This window comes from Myotis daubentonii, chromosome 6 (assembly GCF_963259705.1).
Source record: "Myotis daubentonii chromosome 6, mMyoDau2.1, whole genome shotgun sequence".
NCBI classification, from domain to species: domain Eukaryota; kingdom Metazoa; phylum Chordata; class Mammalia; order Chiroptera; family Vespertilionidae; genus Myotis; species Myotis daubentonii.
The window spans coordinates 21882675-21901891 of NC_081845.1; the positions used below are offsets into that span (position 1 = coordinate 21882675).

A 19217-nucleotide genomic window follows, 5' to 3' on the forward strand; every position below is an offset into this window, starting at 1 on the left:
AAAATACTTTTAAAGCCCTTGTAAAAGTCATTACACATGCAGAGGACATCATCTGCCATAGAAGGCATCAGACTTGCTGAACAGACATTTACCTCCACACTGATAATTTTCTCAATACTAAAGTGACCTGAGATGACTTAAAAGAATTAAAAAAAAAAATGTTAAAGTGGAAGAGAGTATGTCCTCTCACCCAGGCACAAATTCTAAAGAGATGTTTTTTAAAGGCATTATTCTAATTTATATCAGAAATGCCACCAAATAGATATATTTATTTAGTTTCCTTTCTTGACCCCTCCCCCAGCATTAGCTATGCATCTTGAGGACAAAGTCACCAAGAACTGAACAGCAGTCCAACTCTACAATGTAAAGCTTACTTCAAGTTGCCTAATAGAAGACTCTCTCTCATGGATAAGGCGGAGGTCATCCTCTGTAATTTCGTCATCTTGCACTTGCACTTGAGATTGAGTTTGGCTAATAAAAGGAAAAGAATATGGAAAAAAGAAAGACTGCATTAAACCAATGGGACTTCTTTCCTACTAAAAATACTAAGTGGAATATTTTTTAAAGTCAGAGAATTGCTCAAATTCTAAGAATACAACAGAAATATTCATCAAACTTTACTCTTATTCCATATGATGGATACTACTTTTTTTAGAGTTATGATTTAATTATTGGAAGCTGTATTTGGCAGCTGGATATTTCTTTTTTGGTTGACTTAAACCTCACACAAGAGAATATATCAAATGATAATTAAGCAATAATATTTATTTGGACAAATAATTAGAAAGTTTTATTCCTGTATTGGAATATTTTTATATATTTATACGTTATACAATAAAAACTGATTCAAACTTTTTTTCAAATTTATTATTTGTTTTCAATTTATAAGTAATTTAGGGTAGTCATAATATAATATACTGAAAGCTTTAATTCTGTTCTAGGGACCATAATACATAAGATGTATTTGAATAAGTATCTTTTGATCTGAATAATGTTTTATACCTCTTACCTTTCCCACGATACAAGATTCCTGTCTTTTGAGCTCTCCTCAGGAAAACCACCCTGAATAATTGAGCAATAGAGTGGATTGAGAAGGGGCAAAGAAAAAACATGCAACATTCACATTTTCCCTTACAATAACCTAGACTGTTTTACATGTGCATGTGAATATATATGTAAAGGAAAAAAATTGTTCTAATATTTTAGGCCAACTACTTCAAGTAATAATAAAATTATACCCTAAAATGACAAGGATGGCACTCATTAAATATTTCTAAGAACATTTAATAAACATTATTTAATTAAAATGTAACATAATCTTGGAAACTCTACATTAAGAAACAAGAAAACAACTTGTGATAGTGTTTAAGGGAACTTTAAATTAGACTAAGTCAAAATTCTACTCTAAATTATCTGTTCATTTATTTTCTCCAGGTGAATATTCTTCAGTATTTGTACAATATATTTACGCTGTCCATTTCCACCTTCATACAACCCCGGAGCAAAGCGCTCTCTACACTAGCACGAGCCCTCAGTAACAGCTTCAGGGTCAGTAAGTGTGGGAATATTATTTAGGATTTGACCCCTAATCTTTTCTGACAAAATATTTCTATATTTTTAATGTAATCTATAATAGTTTGTTCCATGACATGGACAAAATAACCGCAGTAATACATAACTACATAACTATCATCCTTCTTAAAAACCGAGCAGAAACACTTCAACATTACTCAAATACTGATTTCTAAGCTTTATGACTTAAAACATACGTCAATGTGGACTTCTGAGGGATCCCTAGAGTATTATGCTCATTTTTACAATGCCTTTTAAATACTTACAGATACCCTGGAACTGGCTCTCACTCGGGCCACAAAGTCTTTCTCTTTCTCAGCAGCTTGCCTCTGGACCTTCTGAAAGTTTGTCAGTGAGGTCGTGAACTCAGCCACTAAGCGGTCCTTCTGTATTTTCCTTTGACGCTAGAGGAAAGGGGAATAAAAACCTACTAGAATCAAGCTGTGAAGTTCTACAGAATTTGCAAAAGCAGTTTCACCACTAGCTGGCTATTTAATTCTGAAATTCTCGCTCACTCTCCAATTACAGGGTCTTACTCATTGACTCTTAATAACATTCTGACAATATGTTCAAAAGTTGTATAAATTTACCTTGAGGCAAAAAGTCCATAATGCTGAAGTCCTTACCTCGAATTTTCATCCTGAAGTCTGGGTCATGATTTTGAGGTTATTTTAAAGTAGTTCTCTTTTTTTTTCTTTTTAAGGAAAATAAAGCCTTATACTTTTACCTAACAACATCCACTAAGTAAGCACGGAAATACATATGTGCCCTTAGGACACCTCAAATCTTGAATGTGCGCATGTTATGTGAGGTCGGTCCTGGAAGGCCAGGAAACAATTACTCAGGAGGCATTTTCTGAGCACTTATTTAATTATGGGTCAGGGCAACTGCATGGAAATAATTTTTGCTTTATTGAACCACAGGATATTACCTGGGCAATTAAATATAGTTTTGTGTTCTGTGAACTAATCTCAAATAGAATATCCCCCCCTCCTAATTTCCTTTCTAGTGTAACAGTTCAAAGATCCCATAAGACATTGGATTCCTTTCACATTCAATGCATCAACAATGTGTTTTAAAGCTTGGTACCTGTTCACTGGGGGTGGTGGGCAGAGATCCAAACTCTTTAATGTACTTATCTGTTTCTTTAGCAAGTTGGTTAGTATACTGCTGCTTCTGTTGCCTACAGAAAGAAACACAGATTAGAGAGAAAGGATAAATATATTTCATTAAGCTATGACTCTGCCACTTGAATTAATCCTGATGGATAGTTTTATAAAAATCACTCTTTTACAGACTGCCTCAGAATTTCTGTATGAAAATAAAATTGTCAGAGGCTATTCTTTGATAAATATTGAGTAAATATGACATGGAAAGTTCTTGCCCTAACCGGTTTTGCTCAGTGGATAGAGTGTCAGACTGTGGACTGAAGGGTCCCAGGTTCAATTCCGGTCAAGGGCATGTACCTTGGTTGCGGGCATGTCACCAGTAGGGGGTGTGCAGGAGGCAGCTGATCGATGTTTCTCTCCCATCGATGTTTCTAACTCTCTATCCCTCTCCCTTCCTCTCAATAAAAAAATCAATAAAATATATTTTTTTTTTAAAAAAAAAGAAAGTTCTTTACTCACACAGGATGGGTAACCAAACTTTGAGAAATAATTATCAGTAGCCATTTAGAAAAGAAGATGACTCAAACCAACTAGAGACATTGGGGGTGTGGTGTGGGAGCCTTTTATCTGCGTCCCACAGTTGAGAGGTCATCAATTAGTAAAGAGGATTTGTTGCCTTAAATTTTGCCCAGTTCTCAGGTCTTAAGGTACATCTGGCCTCTCATATTTCTCTACCTGGGAATTTATGTCCTACAAATGCTTAAAAGAGAAAAAGGGAAAAGGTAGTAAGTAATAGTACAAATTTACTATTATTTAAGTTTGCTGCTGAAAAAAAAATAGCATTTTTCCACAGTGAACAGGCCACAACAACAGTAGTAAATTATACCAGTATCTACAACCAACTTGCTAGCTAGCTTATAAAGTTAAAAGATTTCTAACTAAAGAACATGACACTAAAAAAAAGCTACTATTCATGTGATGCTTTATAAATTACAACATCGGTACCTCTCATACATATTATATGACATTTCTCATTTTAAACACGTATTAGTCACCACTTAGGATCCTTTAAAATAACAAGATACTAAAGAAGAATATGTTTACATACAGATATCTGCACCTGACCATTAAGAATAATACCTATTTGAAAATATTTCCTTAGTACCCTATTTTTAATATGCCTTTTTAAATCTTTAGAAAAAGTCATATAACTAAAATTCTAAAAAGAACACTTTAATGATATCTACAGATTCAGAATCTCTGCTTTTAATGTTAGCAAAATATTATAACTATTAAGAATTATGTGTTTCTATTTCATTTTACTTCATTCTAATAAATGATGGTTTATTATTTAGATTAGGGCATTTTTATCACTCTGACATTTATACACAACAGAGAAGTACAATATAAATTAGAGATAACTGTAAATTCTTCAAATTGTAATTCATAAGAAATGGGAATTATTATTACCTATCTTTTAATTTCTTCCTCATTTTTTCCTTCAGAGCCAGTGTTGTTTGGCATGTAACTTATTACATATATGTTACTTGAAATTTGCAGCTGTGTCTGTGCTGAGCTAAGATTTAAAACTCACGTCCAGAATGATGTTGGGCAAATCATCAAACCCCAAGTGGACATGTTTTCCTTATAAGCAAAATGCAAATAGTTCTTTTGATTTACTTCACCCCAATTTTATAAGGTTCAGATGAGAAAATGTATAAGAAAACACTCTGTAAAATCTATAACGCCACAAAATACAACTGCTGTTCTTCTAACAGCATATTAATTTACTGAGATATGTATTATATAAACATGTTATATTTTTTAACAGAGACTAATGCTTCCTGAAATTCAAGTATGTTGGTATAAGCTTTTGGGGAATAGCTCATATTGGATACGTATTCGATCTAAACCAAATAAAAATCTGGTCACTGTAGCACTGTAGGGATGGATAGCCGTGGGAAGTAAATCACACACACAGAGAGAAGCTTAGAGTACTAGTTTTCAAAAGCCATAAAAAAACAACTTATTTAAAAAGTATAAAAAAACCCATGTTCACTGACAATAGGGTGGTGAACACTTGGGGCAGGGGGCGGGCTAGAAGAGGTCAATGGGGGGGACAAAGGGGACATATGTAATACTTTCAACAATAAAGATTTTTAAAATAAATAAAACTGGAAAGTGAAAAAAAGTATAAGAAAAGTAACTAATAAAGTCCTGCTTTGATATGGTAAGCCATATCTTTAAAAAACAACAAACAAACATCTGCCTACTCTGGATAGGGAAAAACTTACACAAAAGCTTGGTACAAATAGGGGAGCAGAAATACCTTATTAATTTCCCATTGTTTTATCCAGTAAGCATAACACTACACACTATGAAAGGAATATAACAGTTATTTTTCCCATTCTTCCTTTTTCTTTTTCTTTAATTAAATACTTACAGCTGTTGCCTCAATTCAGGAGTATCTTGAGGTGTTCCAAGTTGATTCAGTGTCCTCTGTATTTCCACAGCTATTATGATGGAAAATAAATGCATAATTGTTACAGATGGTAGGGCAACAATTAATATAAGCAATTGAGAGTTAGAAAAAAAATATAGAAACCAGTTTAAAAAGTGAAGTAAATGGTTTATTTGAATCTAAATAGTGATAATGAATTTAATTTTCAAGAGGAAATTGTGTGGGGGCATTAACATAGCAAATTGCACTTACGATCCAAAAGTATTATATTCTTCCTTCTCCCATCAGAACATTTGGCGCAATGTCACATAGACTTTCACTTAAAAATTGTGAGGAAGATAATTGCAACAATTACACAATTCATTGGAATATAAAGTAAGTGAATTATGGTTAATAAACAAGGGAGGAATAACAGAATTAGAAAAAAAATCATTTTTCAATTACTCTGTAATAAGTGATTCAAGCAGATCATCAAAGGATGGGAAAACCACAGGACATTCACAAGACCTAAAATTACTACCACATAGATGGCATTAATTATAAAAGAGCTAACTTATCATAGGTAAATTTGTTGCTTAAAATGAATAATCACATTTAGCACCACCAATGGTACAAACTGGCACTAAGAGCCTCCTGACAATGCGATAAGAAAGTCACAATAGGACCTATGCGGTTGTCTTGCCAAAATATTTAACCTGCATCTAATCATGAGAAAGGAATCAGACTGATCTACATTGTGGGATAATCTACAAAAAAATTGGCCTGGACTTTTCAAATGTCAATGCCACAAAAGGAAAAGAATTAAAAGCAGGCGAGCTTTCTAAATTAAAGAATGGAAGAGCCCAAAATAATAAAGCATGCAAAAGGTAATGTGATTTTTCACTAGATTCTAAATCAGAAAAAAAAATTGCTATAAAAAATTGTGGGGACAATTGAAGAATTTGAATTTGGAGTGAGGGATAGTAAACAAATGTTGAAAAATTTCAACAATTGGTGAATCCAGGTGAAGGTACATAAAAATCTCACTATACTATACTTTTATTTTTCTATAGGTTTAAAAAAGTTAAAAATTGGGGATTTAAAATTCATGCTAAGCTCACAAACCAGAAGTCTATTACCAATGCAATTTAAAAAAAAAAAAAAGGCTCTTCACAGTAGGGGAGGTTACATAGTTTGACGTGTATACACGAAATGCCAAGTAGAAATAAGTTGAAAATCCATCTTAAGAACTAGAGAAAAACAATCCAACTCACCCATTCTTTTCATTTAAAATAAGTGGTTTACTTATATAGCTTAAATGCTTTTAAATGGTCATTATTTATTTATGGGATAAAGGGAAGATTGTATTCCAAAACACAGGATAACTTTTGTTCACTGAGGATGACGTAATGACCAACACTTTCAAATCAGAGTTGGAAAGTGTAAATACTGAAGAGGAATCATACAGCATATAGCAATTGTTAACCACCCAGCTAGTTTCAAAGGAATCTCTTTTGCTTTTATTTTGGCAGATTTTTCTGTTGCAGGGTAAAGAATTCTTGTTTGCTGTTTTTAACTTGTGGCTGCTTGCAATTAGTTACATATTTTCTTTTTACCTCAACAGATGTTCTTGGAATATCTTTTAGAGGTTTAAAGCTGTTTTTTATTTTTGTTTTTTTCACGTATGTTGGTCAGACTAATTGAAATGTAGACCTCTATAGGATAAAGGCAGGCATTTACCTCATCTCTAGAGGGTTCTTGTCTTTTTAAAAAGTTATATTAAGCCATGGGCAGGTTGGAGTGCCATACACCAAAAGGTTGTGGGTAAGATTTCCCATAGGGCACATGCCTACATTGTGGGTTTGATCCCCAGTAAGGTGAGTACGGGAGGCAACTGATCCATGTTTCTAACATCGATTTCTCTCTCTCTCTTTCAGATTAATAAACATATGTTCAGGTGAGAAAAAAATTAAAGAAAAAGAAAGCATGTGATTTTCTAACCATTGTGCTGTACACCTGAAACTAATACAGATACTGAATGTAAACGAGAATTGAAAAAAATATTAAATAAAAGGAAAGCTATCACCCACCAAAAAAATAAGTTCAATGGGAGCCTAAATACCCCAAGTGGTTATTCCCCTAGTTTATTTTTTTCAAAAAGAGAGACTCAGCCGCCCTAGTTTTAATGCTTTCTGCCTATAGGTTTTAGGGAAAGGAAGAGAAAATTGAAAGCCCTTGGTGGCTCTGCACTCTAGCAAAATGGTGAACCAAGAACAACTCCAGTTCCTATGTCCTTGCTCAGAAATGCCACCAAAAACCTGACAAGCTGAGAGTGGTGATACCCCTCCCATTCCCATTTATTGGTCAGCCTGGAGGATGCAGAAGATTAGTCATGATGGTTAGCAGAACCCTAGTCAGGTAGTGACTCCAATTGACAAGCTCTTCAAAATGGGACATTTACCACAGACCATCACAAATTCTGTTATCTTACATAGACCTGCTGATACCACTTAATTTCACTTTGCTCTATCCTAAAAGAAACAGAAAACATGAGAGGAGTATGCTTTCAGTTGGACAGAAGAGCAGTGAGCCTTAATAGTTTTATCTTGGTTTATATACGCTCACATCTCTGTAGTATAAGCGGTTTTCAAGGATATTGATCATCTCCTCCTTTAGGACACCACACTAGGCAACACAATGCTTATATCTGCTTTTAGGATCTGAAAAGCAAGAAGCAACATGTACTTAGGGGCCAGGGAAGGTTGTAATTATGCCAACAGGTAGAAGATAAATTCCATGAAAATATAGGGCCCTCAGTAAAGAATGAATCTTGGTCCCTTAATCTGTATGGATTGTTGACATACTCCTGCAAAGCAAAATGACAAACTGCTTTTCTTTAGTCTCAATACAAATAGGGAACAGCGCTTGGTGAGAATTATGCTGCTCCAACCCATTTTACTGAATGCCCCAAAAGGTGGCCAGCTCTGGCTTCAACTCCCCCAAAGAAACTGCAATCCAGCTAGTTCAAGTGCTAGTACAAGTAGCTCCACAACTTGGCTTTAATGACCCCATTGATCCAACGGTAACTGAAATGCCTGTTTATTACCAGGATGCTGTGTAAAACCAGTCCTAAGTCCCAACAGAAAAAGAAAAAAAAAAAACCCATAGGAGTCCCTTAGAATCTTGAGGCTAAATCATGCTCTCTTTGGCAAACCCATTTATCCTTTTGAGGAAGAGTTCTGATCTTGCTACTGAGCCCTGGATTAAAAGCAAACAATGGTATACCAGGTAACCAAGCGACCTGAGCTGCCCACTGTGCATTAGGTGTTATGTAGTCTCATTGGTATATCTCTTACTTCATTTTGTTCTATGTATGCCAGTCAGTTTGTCCCTCACCCCACTTCCTATCGCATTTGTTCAATGGGAAAAAAAAAACTAGGAATGGAGGAATAAAAGCCACATATAGGCTCATCAACGTGGACTTCCCCTTTCTCACACTAACATGATTACCGGCAATGCTGCATACCACTTTGTAGCAACAGCAAGCAAATGTAAATATGTGATATAACATCATTCTTAGAGGTAACAGGCAGCCACCCAGTGGCAAGATGATTACACCCCTTCCACCTTAGTGGAGGCAGAATTTTATATTAACTGAAACAGTAGCACTATAGATCACCCCAAGATTCTACCAGGTTCCCAGTCCATGTATCAGTCACAATCATGGTATTCCACACACCAGTGCTTCTGAGCAGGACACTTACTTTACAGAGAAAAAAAAAAATGAACAGGTCTTCCAAGGACACAGGGATTCATGGCCCTGCCAGTTCCCTTTATCCAGAACCTGCTGAGCTAGCATGTTTAATGGCCTAATGAAGGCGCAATGATGGTGTCGCCCGGGAGTGTATTTTCGAAAGCTCTCCCACAGGATCATTATGCTCTCAAAGGATAACCACTCCAGGGTGCTGTTTCACCCACAGCCAGAAAGAAAACTTAGATTTGGGAACTAAGGGGTGAAAGTTGAAGACAAATATTTCACATTGTGTACCGAATTACCCCACGGCAAATTTTCGTCCATCTCTGGAGGTGACAGAGACAATATCCAAGTCAGAAATACAACTATGTCTTCACCCGAGTAGAAGAATGCATCTGTCCATTTGGTGCCGGGACAGTATAATGTCACTGACTGAGGTTGTTGCCAATGGGAGGTAAGGGTATACCAACTCATACCAACATGAGAGGCGAAGGAACTTCAATCTTAGAGAGCAGCTGGAGGGAATACTGCCATCTTTAACCACAGCAGTGAGTGTCACACAACAGGTGAGCCGGAGCAATGGGGACCCTTGTTTGAAAGTCTGGATCACTCGAAACAGTCAAAGTGTTGAATGAAGGCAGAGAAACATGGAATGGCTACTCAGGGGAAAAGTACTAATACAAACTGCACCTGGTTCCAGCTGTAGAGCAGCAACTACAGTCAAATAAAGAAGTTTCTAGGTGGATAACAAACTGGATAGTGATGTGGAAAAATGGATAATCACTCCTATTTCTCCACAGCAAGTCTAATGGGTTTCACTTTATTATCTAGCCTGGGTATTGTGAATTTATGGGATACTCATATTCAATTTTAATTGCTGTATGTCCAACTTTAAAGAAAACTCTTGAAACATGAAGCTTAAGGAACATATTCTTTACATAACCATAAACAGTTTCTTGAAAAAATAATTCACATACTCCATGGAGGCAGGATCAGACCAAGATGCACTTCTGCACGGTACAATGAAGAAATTATTTTTACATTGTTCACTTCTAAAGAGGTGACTTTAGAGAATATCTTACATTTTTCACAAAATCAAGAGAACACTATTTCCCATACATACTAACATCCAGAAAAGGTGCGTTGCTATTTCCTCAAAACAAAAACAGTCCCTCTCTGGGAATCTGCAGAGCTTCAGGACTGAAGACCCATTCTGTTCCACGAGGGTCTGCTGCCATCTAGTGGAATCCTTAAAAAATGCTTCATAGGAAAGTATTTTTTGTGTCATAAAACTGAGGCAGCAGTTGATGTTGAAGGCTATGTAATGTGACCTGGCTATAGTGAAAGCTCAATAAATGAGAGCTAACAGTATAAACTGGTTTGTTTTTCTCCCGAAGTCAGAAATGAGTAAGAATGTTCTTATTAACATAACTAACTAATGTGAGCCATGCTTCAAGAGGGTACTATAACTTTACTCCCAGTACAACAATTGTAGAGATAATGGTAGATATCAATTGACACAAGATAGTTATACCCCATATTTAGGAGGCAGGAGTCCGCTACCTGACAAGTATCTAGCAGTTACATACAAGTGATGTGATTGAAATTGAACTAGAAAAAAAAAAGTAAATATTAAAAGAAATAAACTCTGTTTTACACTCAACTCTTTTCTCACCTATCAAACCCCCTACCAGTTTTAAACAGTGGTTTGCAGTATTATAAGAGACTAGTGGCCCAGTGCATGAATTTGTGCACATTGAAAGGAAATTAATTAGAAGAAATATTTTAATATCACTATTCACCCTTTCTCTATAATAGAAGTGTCAACCAAATTCACGATTGACAATAACAGATCAAAACACATGCGTGTGATGGGCTCAGCGAGAGCTTTATGTGTATCACGCATGTGCAAGTCAACCTAGCCTTTTATAGATATAGAATAAACTTGCTTAATTAGACCTGCTTTCTGATGTAGCTAAACTTTTTCCAGCCCAGTGAAGCACCCCAACTTCTCTTTCAGGTAATTGTCAGTAACACAGCAATAAATATCAATACGAAGCAAATTATTATTATAGATCACGCAGGGAGAACAAAGAGTAAAATATTTAACTGTAGCAGTGTCTGACTATATTCCGCGCAGTGAGAAAACCTGAAGTCATTTTCAAGGTCCACCATTTCTTACTTTTTTTCAGTTGGGTCAAGTTTGTAAACTTTCTAAATCTCCGTTTTCCGGCTAATGAAAAGAAAATAGGATTCCACTGAGTCTCCTATCTACCTACTCCAGAACTTCTGTAAGGATCAAATGAGATGAGGCAGGGGAAAACACTTCACAGACATTTGGTTACAATTTAAAATGTTTCTACCTGGCTATAAAGCAAGTCGTGTTCCTGGGTTGAAGAAACTCCAAGGAGGCTAGTTGCTAGGGAGAGGAAGCTGGGCATTGCTACGTGACGTCATTACCCTGATGGGCAGTTAGCATATTAGCCTTTTATGTATATAGATTCTACATATATATTAAAACGGGTCAAGTTAACTACAATTAGAGAATCATTAGGTTAGGTCTGTTAAAGGTACTATGTGCATGGGAAAATGTATCACAAGTAAATACCTGTATCAGTAGCTAAAAAAAAAAGATCAATACAAAACGGTCCTAAGAAAAAAAATCAAGTCAACTTGGTCTATTTCATAGTCCAAGAAAAAGGTGCATTATAATTCTAAAAGGTACACAAGTGGAGAAAACTCCCTAGAGAATCTGAAAGAATTACAGGCTTTTTTCCAAATAGGCTATCTCATGCTCCATCTCGTGACCCGAACAGGGAGCTTATCTTCTTTGCGGGTAAAAGAACTGACGCAAACTGTGGAGAGAAGGAGTGGCAAGGAAGATGCAGATCTTCCAAAGGATGAATCTCGAGCGGACCAGGGCCTCCAGGGGCCACGCCCCCTGGTTTGCTGTGCCGCCTGCCCAGCACGCGAAGGCAGAGGCTGCCCCCACGAAGCAATTCCACATTTAGAACACATTCAATTCCAAATTCCTCGTTGTCCTTCCCAGATACTTCAAAGGTAGAAGCCAGAGAGGTTATTAACAAAGTAGAAATTTAGGGCATTTTAAACTTATTGTATGTTAATAAAGAGTTAAATCTGAAGGCATGGTTCTTAAAAATAAAGTACAAAAACAAGTCATTTGACTGCCTGGGAAAAATAGTTCGATTTCTGAGACAGCCAGGACATGGCAAGTTCTATCTTAGCAGACATATTCAGTCCTAATGTTTGACCTCATGCACCTGCTCAGTTCACCTGCTCTGAGAGGGTCTGGAATCAGAAGTAACAAAGACCCGGGCAGCCAGGGGCCCCTTGAGAAGGTGACCTGTGTGAGCAGTGAGCACGGGCCAGGATTTGGCAAAGCAGCTCCTAACCTGTGTCTGAAAGGAAACTCTTTGCCAGGATCCCCTCATTGTCTCTCGAGTCATTGGTGCCTCCTTCCTGCGTTTTCTTTTTTTTTCTTGAGAAAAAAAACAACAAGCCAACCTATATAAACTCAGGAGTCATGGAACAGACCTTTGCTCTCAGCAAAACCAGGTTTTCAACAATGTGAGAATCGTACCCACATATTCTGTTTCCTCCTCCAAGTTGTCTGGTATGTGCCACCTGAAGACCTCTGAGTTTTTAAAAGTTTTATTTTAAAAACCAGACGGCTTATGTTTGTAAGACAGTTTATCACATATTCTGAAAATAGCTGTTCTCAGTTTGCTTCAGTGGTTCTCAACCTTCCTAATGCCGCGACCCTGTAATACAGTTCCTCCTGTTGTGGTGACCCCCAACCATAAAATTATTTGCGTTGCTATTGCAAAAATAATATGTAATTATATATGTGTTTTCCGATGGTCTTAGGTGACCCCTGTGAAAGGGTCATTTGACCCCCAAAGGGGTCGCGACCCACAGGTTGAGAACCGCTGGCTTATATGGAGTCCTGGCTTATTGGTTGTTTTTGTTTATGGCAGAACATATAAAATCTATTTTGTAGTTTTAAAATGGAAAACAATCCTTAAAAAAAAAAAAAAAAGGATCTCAATAAAGGGGTGGGGTAAGGTGAAGCCTCATTCTAGTTCTCCAACCTTCCTGACCCCTCCCTCCCCACAACCCTTCGCCCACCTCCCTGGTGAGCTTGGCCCAATAACTCTTTCAGCTCCAAAAGCAGCCAAAGGTAGGCCACGTCATGAAATTCACCTCCAATTTACATGGCGGCAGCAGCGATTCTCAAACCACTACCTCAGTCCTAATTTCTGATCAGGGCTATTTAGCAAAATAGTGCTTCTCAGATGTTGCTAAAACACTGAAAATGGGTTTCTGCTTCCAATAGGAACATGGTTGAAGTTTGTGTCTGAATCTTCCTTCCTGAAGCCATACAGAACATGGGGGGGGGGGGGGAGGAGGAGAGGAAGGTTTTGGGGGACCCATCAAAGTTATATTTGCAGAGAACTTAAGACAACAACAAAACTCTCAAAAATATGTACACGTGGCCAAAAGCAACAGAAAAGAGCAGATCCTGTGTGGGAAGCCACGTGGGTGGGGTAGGAAATAGGGGAGTTTGAGAGCAGAGCGGGGGAGGTATCACCAGCAAATGCCCACTTCCAGAGGAACATAATCACACCCTGAGTGGGACCAGGAGCAGGGCTGAGAGAACCGGGGTCCTCTGCTGGGGGAGGTGGAAAGGGGAAGGAGGCAGACTCCTCAGGAAGATGTGGCTGTGTATCTTGGGGCCAATGGAGGGGAAAGCTCTCCTACACCAAACTGGGTTCTGAGAAGCAGGGCAAAGAAACAGGCCTCATGCAGGGCAGAGAGAAAGGAGACCCTGAGCAGAGAGACTGGGCACTTGCCCTCCCCCCACAGCCAGAACATCAAACTCATGCTCCTGAACAACAACAAAAAGAACAGATATAACCACACACACGAAATATATCAAAAAGTTATAGGAAAGCATAGCAAATTCCCTACAAAGAAAACACAGCAGGAAAAAAATGTTGCCACAAAGCAGATTAAGGTAAAAATTATAACCTAAAATAGTACCACTATTTTTTTTTAACTCAATGAGGCATCCACAATTCTAAAGAAGATCACAAAAGAACTCATGGAGATGGCCAGATAAGAGGCACTGGTGAAGTGGAAACCAGAGGAACGAGGAGAGACTTACAGAGCACTATTTGTAGGAACTTTGGGTTCTCCCAAGTTAATTGATAGACAAACTAAATTAAAAGCAAACTGCTTTTTAAAATCCCAGTCTGGAGTAAGTATGAAAGACAATTATTCTTTAATGAAAAATATTGCTCAGTAATTGGTGAAAAACAACAAAAAATAATCAAAGAGATGAAAATAAGAACTGGCGAAACCTCTTCCACCTACAAGTATTTGAGCAGCAATCCTAGCTGCCCCCTGGGGGAAGTGCTTCCAGTGCTAGTACTTTCAAAATGCTGCATGTATCTACTTACATCGCGTGCTCTATTTACCCTGCTCATTCCTCTTTGTCTCTTTCCATTGTTCACATTCATATGTGTTTCCTTTTAAGAACTGAATTCACAAAAGGGTAACATGCCTTTCCTTTCAGATGTCTTTATACACCTTGCTTCTTCTTTACTGAGGTACTTGTACATTGAGGGCATGACATCTGACAGCTGCCCATCTTATCCAACTGTCTTCCTTCCTTCCAGGGTCACATATTGGCACCACAGCATTCTCCTTTCTAGAATTTTCTGTCCCGGCCTTGGTCCACCAACAAGCCCTATGAGCCTCTGCATGCAAAGCTCTTGAGGAATACAATTATGTATAAAGACATGACTCCCTGCCATAGAAGAGATTACGGACCAGATAACAAAAAACGTTGGCACTTAGAAAAAATATATAAAGACTAAAAAATGGGGGGAAAATTTCACAAGACAGCATCTTGTTACCAAATGAGGGGAGATTGCTGCCATAAGGCCAAAGGAAAGGAAAATAAAAATTTATCCAATGGCTACTACTTTTTGAAAATATATACATGTAATTTAAATACACTGGGTAACCTAATTTAGAGCATGCACTGCGATTTTATGGCGGGCTGATGCAAGCCAGGCACTGCTCCTATAGTATAGACAGAGCTGTGAAAAGACATTTTATTTCAGGGAGCTGACACTTTAGTAGGGAATAATTGTAGTGTTTAATTTACTAATAAAAGATATAATAAAAATAAAACAGGTTCATGAGGAAAAGAGTAATTGGAGCTGCCCTCTGCACATCCCCTACTGGGAATCGAGCCTGAAACCCGGGCATGTGCCCTGACCGGGAATTGATACCTCGGTGCATGCATGGGAAGACACTCAACCACAATGGCCATGGCCAGGAGTCATATCTTAAAGTTGGAATTCATAAAACAGAAAAGGGTTCACTCAGATTTGGTTATAGACAGCACTCATGTTTGGTCATGTAGGAGAAAAGTCACCAGAGAGAAGAAGTTGTTGCTCTTTGTTAAAATTCCCTTGAATAAGACATTAATTTCCACACCTATCTCTGTTTAATGTCAACAGCTTAGGCATGAAGAAAATGACAATGAAATCAAAGCTATTTAAGTTTTTCTCCTCAAGGGGGGAAAAAAGAAACGCAATAAACATTTTCAGATGTGTGATGTTAGAAGGAGATCGATCTATCTATCTACCAATCAAATAGCATTTTAGGGGGGAGCTGGAGAGGAGGAGGGAGAAAGAGAGGAAGAACAGTCTTCAACTCCCTTTCCTCTATAAATTGCCTTCCCATCCAAAATTGCTCACCAACAGGAAAAAAAATCCCCAACTCCTAGGTAAATACACACAGCTCCAGTAAATTTCATAAACTGCTCAGAACTGGAACTATTTTTTTCAAGAAAAGCTTGCCCTGGCACTAAAATAGAGAAGTTGACGTCAGCTTCCCTTTTGTGCAATCATGTGTTAAGATGCAAAAACAAGTGTCTCCTTCACCAGACTCTAATGAAAAAATTGTATTCATGCTCGTAGTAACAAAAGGGCTCACATTTGTATAGACTTCGTACTTCATCTCATAGTCCTAAAGACCTAATGGGGACAAGAGCCAAGCACTGGTCCTAATTAACAAATAAGTTAAGTATGCACACAGAACGAGCAGCCAATTAATTACAACAAATATTTTTTCAACTCTAAACAAATCTGTGTTGGACTAACAGCTATAATCTATAAGAGCTAATTAAAAAGTGAAACCATAAAGACTCAACATAAATATTTTTCAGTCACCTTTTCTTAACCTTTATAACATGGGCTTAAGTTCAAACATTTTATCCCTCTCCAGAAAGTTCTGCCTTTCCAAATCTTCTGGAAAACACACACACACACACACACACACACACACACACACACACACACACCATGTAATAAATCCTGCATATTTTAGCAGAACACTCTGAACACATAAATTCAGATGAGTATAGTTTATTACCAATGGATCAACTCTGTTCATTTTCCAAAAGCTAACTGTTACCACTCTGTATCTTCCTCTTTCAGATTACTCTTAAAAAACAAAAATAACAACTCAAATGCCAGAGTCTCATTAGCACTGATGGGAAGACTTACTACAACATGGTACACAGGGAAAACTTTTATCTCAAGGACTATGTTTCATGGTCAGCTGTTAATCATTTCTATGTGTTAATTTCCTCCAATTCATAACTTGGCTAATTCTGGCATGATTAACACCAAAATCCCTGTGACTACAACTGTCCCACTTCTTAATACTTAGAAATAATACCTAAGTCTAGCTGGTCTTGTGAATGACTGTATCTATTATGGGATTTTAAAAGTACTTATTATGGGTCCAGATATGGCAATTGGTCTCTTAATAACAAAGAGAATAATCCTGCATATGTTATAAGAGTTTTCAGGATTCTTTAAAACTTTGGTTAAAAATATAGCCTGTTAAAGGTGGAAAACCATAACCCAGTCCAGAGTGGGGAGGAGGGGAATATATATATATGTGTGTGTGTGTGTGTGTGTGTGTGTGTGTGTGTGTGTGTGTGTGTGTGTGTAGCCGGTTTGGCTCAGTGGATATAGTGTCAGCCTGAGGACGTAACAGTCCTGGGTTCGATTCTAGTCAAGGACACATGCCTGAGTTGTGGGCTCGATCCCCAGTAGGGGGCATGCAGGAGGCAGCTGATCAATGATTCTCATCATTGATGTTTCTATCTCTCTCGCCCTTTCCCTTTCTCTCTGAAATCAATAAAAATATATATATTTTTTAAAAAGAATATCATGTCCTAGAAAGTGAAATAGCTCACTCAAAGTCACACTGCTATTTGGACTTAATTTCAGGAAATGTGCATGCACACACATGTAGCTAGTCCAATTAGAAACTTTTCCTATCGTCTTATTGATTCTCTTAACTAAGTGATATTCTAAAAAGTCTGATTCTAATGAGGAAATTGCAATATAAATCACAATGAGATACAAATATAGCTAAAATGTAAAAGACTGTAGATGCCAAATTTGGCAAGGATTTGGAGCAATAGAAACTCTGATCACTGGCTGGTGGGAGTATAACCTGGTACAACTACTTTAGGTAACTGCTGTATCTACTATAGCTGAACACACACATATCCAGCAACCCAATTCCTACATACATGAAACAAAGGAATGTACAAGAATGTTCATAACAGCAAAGAAACATAAACCAGAAACACTCCAAATGTCCATCAACAACAGAAAGAACTGATTGTGGTATGTTTGAATATGGAATACAAGAGAGTACTGAAAACAAAAGACCTACACTATGTGCAACCATATGGATGCATTCCAAAAACATAATGGGAGAAAGAAGTCCAACACAAAACATATTACTTGATTCTATTAAATAAAGTTTAACAACTAAGAAAATTAATCATGTTAGAAGTCAGGACACTAGCTATCTTTAGAGAGGGTATAAGTGTGAGAAGAGCTTCAGGGGCTAGTAATGTTCTATTTATTTACACGTGTGGTGTTGTAAGAGGTGATTCATTGAGCTGTACACTAATAATATACCACTCAATATGCTAGTATATATTTGACACCTATTTTTTTAAGTTAAAAACAACAATAATTATGTGATAGATTTCAATACATTCTGTTGTATTGATTATTCTGTTTCTTTAAAAAACATGAGTTCTTTCTGTGTGTTCTGAATAAATTTTTCTATATTGTTTGTGTCTGTGCAAAGATAAACGACCTCTATGAAAATACCCTACCTGGGTTTATTTATACAGCAGACTCAGCCATTTCAACCCAAAGGCTTGCTTACTTTTGTGCTATACATCACTAGCAGGAGTTTGTTTCCAATACTCCTAATAAAAATGTGACTTTTAAACATCTCATGCCAAAGCTTGGGAACTAAATGTAACCACTTTTTTGATTCATGATCATTTTCTAGACCTGGGATAACAAACAGTTTAATTTACATGCCAACGCCAGTCTACAAGGAATTGCTGCCTGGTGCACTGAGAAAGACTGGGCGCCGTGTCAGGGCCAGCCACAGAGAACACCGCTATGCCGTGGGCAAAGGATGAGCGCTGGGAGCACACATACTTGCTGAGTCTGTGACAGCCACCAGAACACTTTCTCTCACAGGATGAAAATGTCTTTTTAATCATTTTAAATGCTCCACAGAGAAATTCCCAATAAAGTTCCTAAGAAGTTATATTATTTTAATATAATCTATGTTTGTCTAAATATATTTTATATTTAAGTATTCATAATATTTAAGTACTTTGTTCGATATAAATTATATTACTGCAACATGGTTTAAATATTTCACTAGTAAAGCAAATTGATAAGACTACACATTATTTTTAACAAAAAATCATTTAAGGGAAAAATATGTTTAAATACGTTTTGTTTCATCTATCCTATTCTTTGCAAAAAGAACTGCCAGAATAAAATACTAGAAGAAAAAAAAGAGCAAAAAACCCCCCACCAAACTCCCATCTTACTAAATGTTATCCTTGGGTTCCTCCAAGAATGAAAAATCTTTTTGATTGCTGTTTTTCTTTTTTTTGGTATAAACTAAACCATACAACCCAATACTGGGCAAGTTTTCATTAATCTATATATAGCAAAGCTAATTTAAAAAATAAGCTTTCCCACTGCTCAGGAAGACTACAGCTTTACTTGAAAGATGCACATATTCTAACTCTAAAGGTATCACCTTATTTACAGCATATTCTCCTTAGGTTACTTTTGTAAAACTAGATAATTTGTGCAGACACAAATTCCCAAGATGCAAATGTACTGTGAAAAGAGCACCCAAATGCGGTGCAAAAGAACCATTTTATTCAGTCTCATCC

General features: G+C 37.1%; 1 protein-coding gene across 2 annotated transcripts in view; it reads right to left on the reverse strand.

Moving 5' to 3' along the window:
- Positions 1-19217, reverse strand: part of STX7 (syntaxin 7) — a 39546-nt gene that overhangs the window by 9782 nt on the left and 10547 nt on the right. For both annotated transcript variants that reach the window (XM_059700358.1, XM_059700359.1), the window contains exons 3-7: positions 5125-5194; positions 2662-2755; positions 1839-1976; positions 1010-1062; positions 375-471 (exon numbers count right to left, since the gene is read on the reverse strand). In XM_059700358.1, coding sequence (XP_059556341.1) covers positions 375-471; positions 1010-1062; positions 1839-1976; positions 2662-2755; positions 5125-5194 — 452 coding nt within the window. The remainder of the gene's footprint in view (positions 1-374; positions 472-1009; positions 1063-1838; positions 1977-2661; positions 2756-5124; positions 5195-19217) is intronic.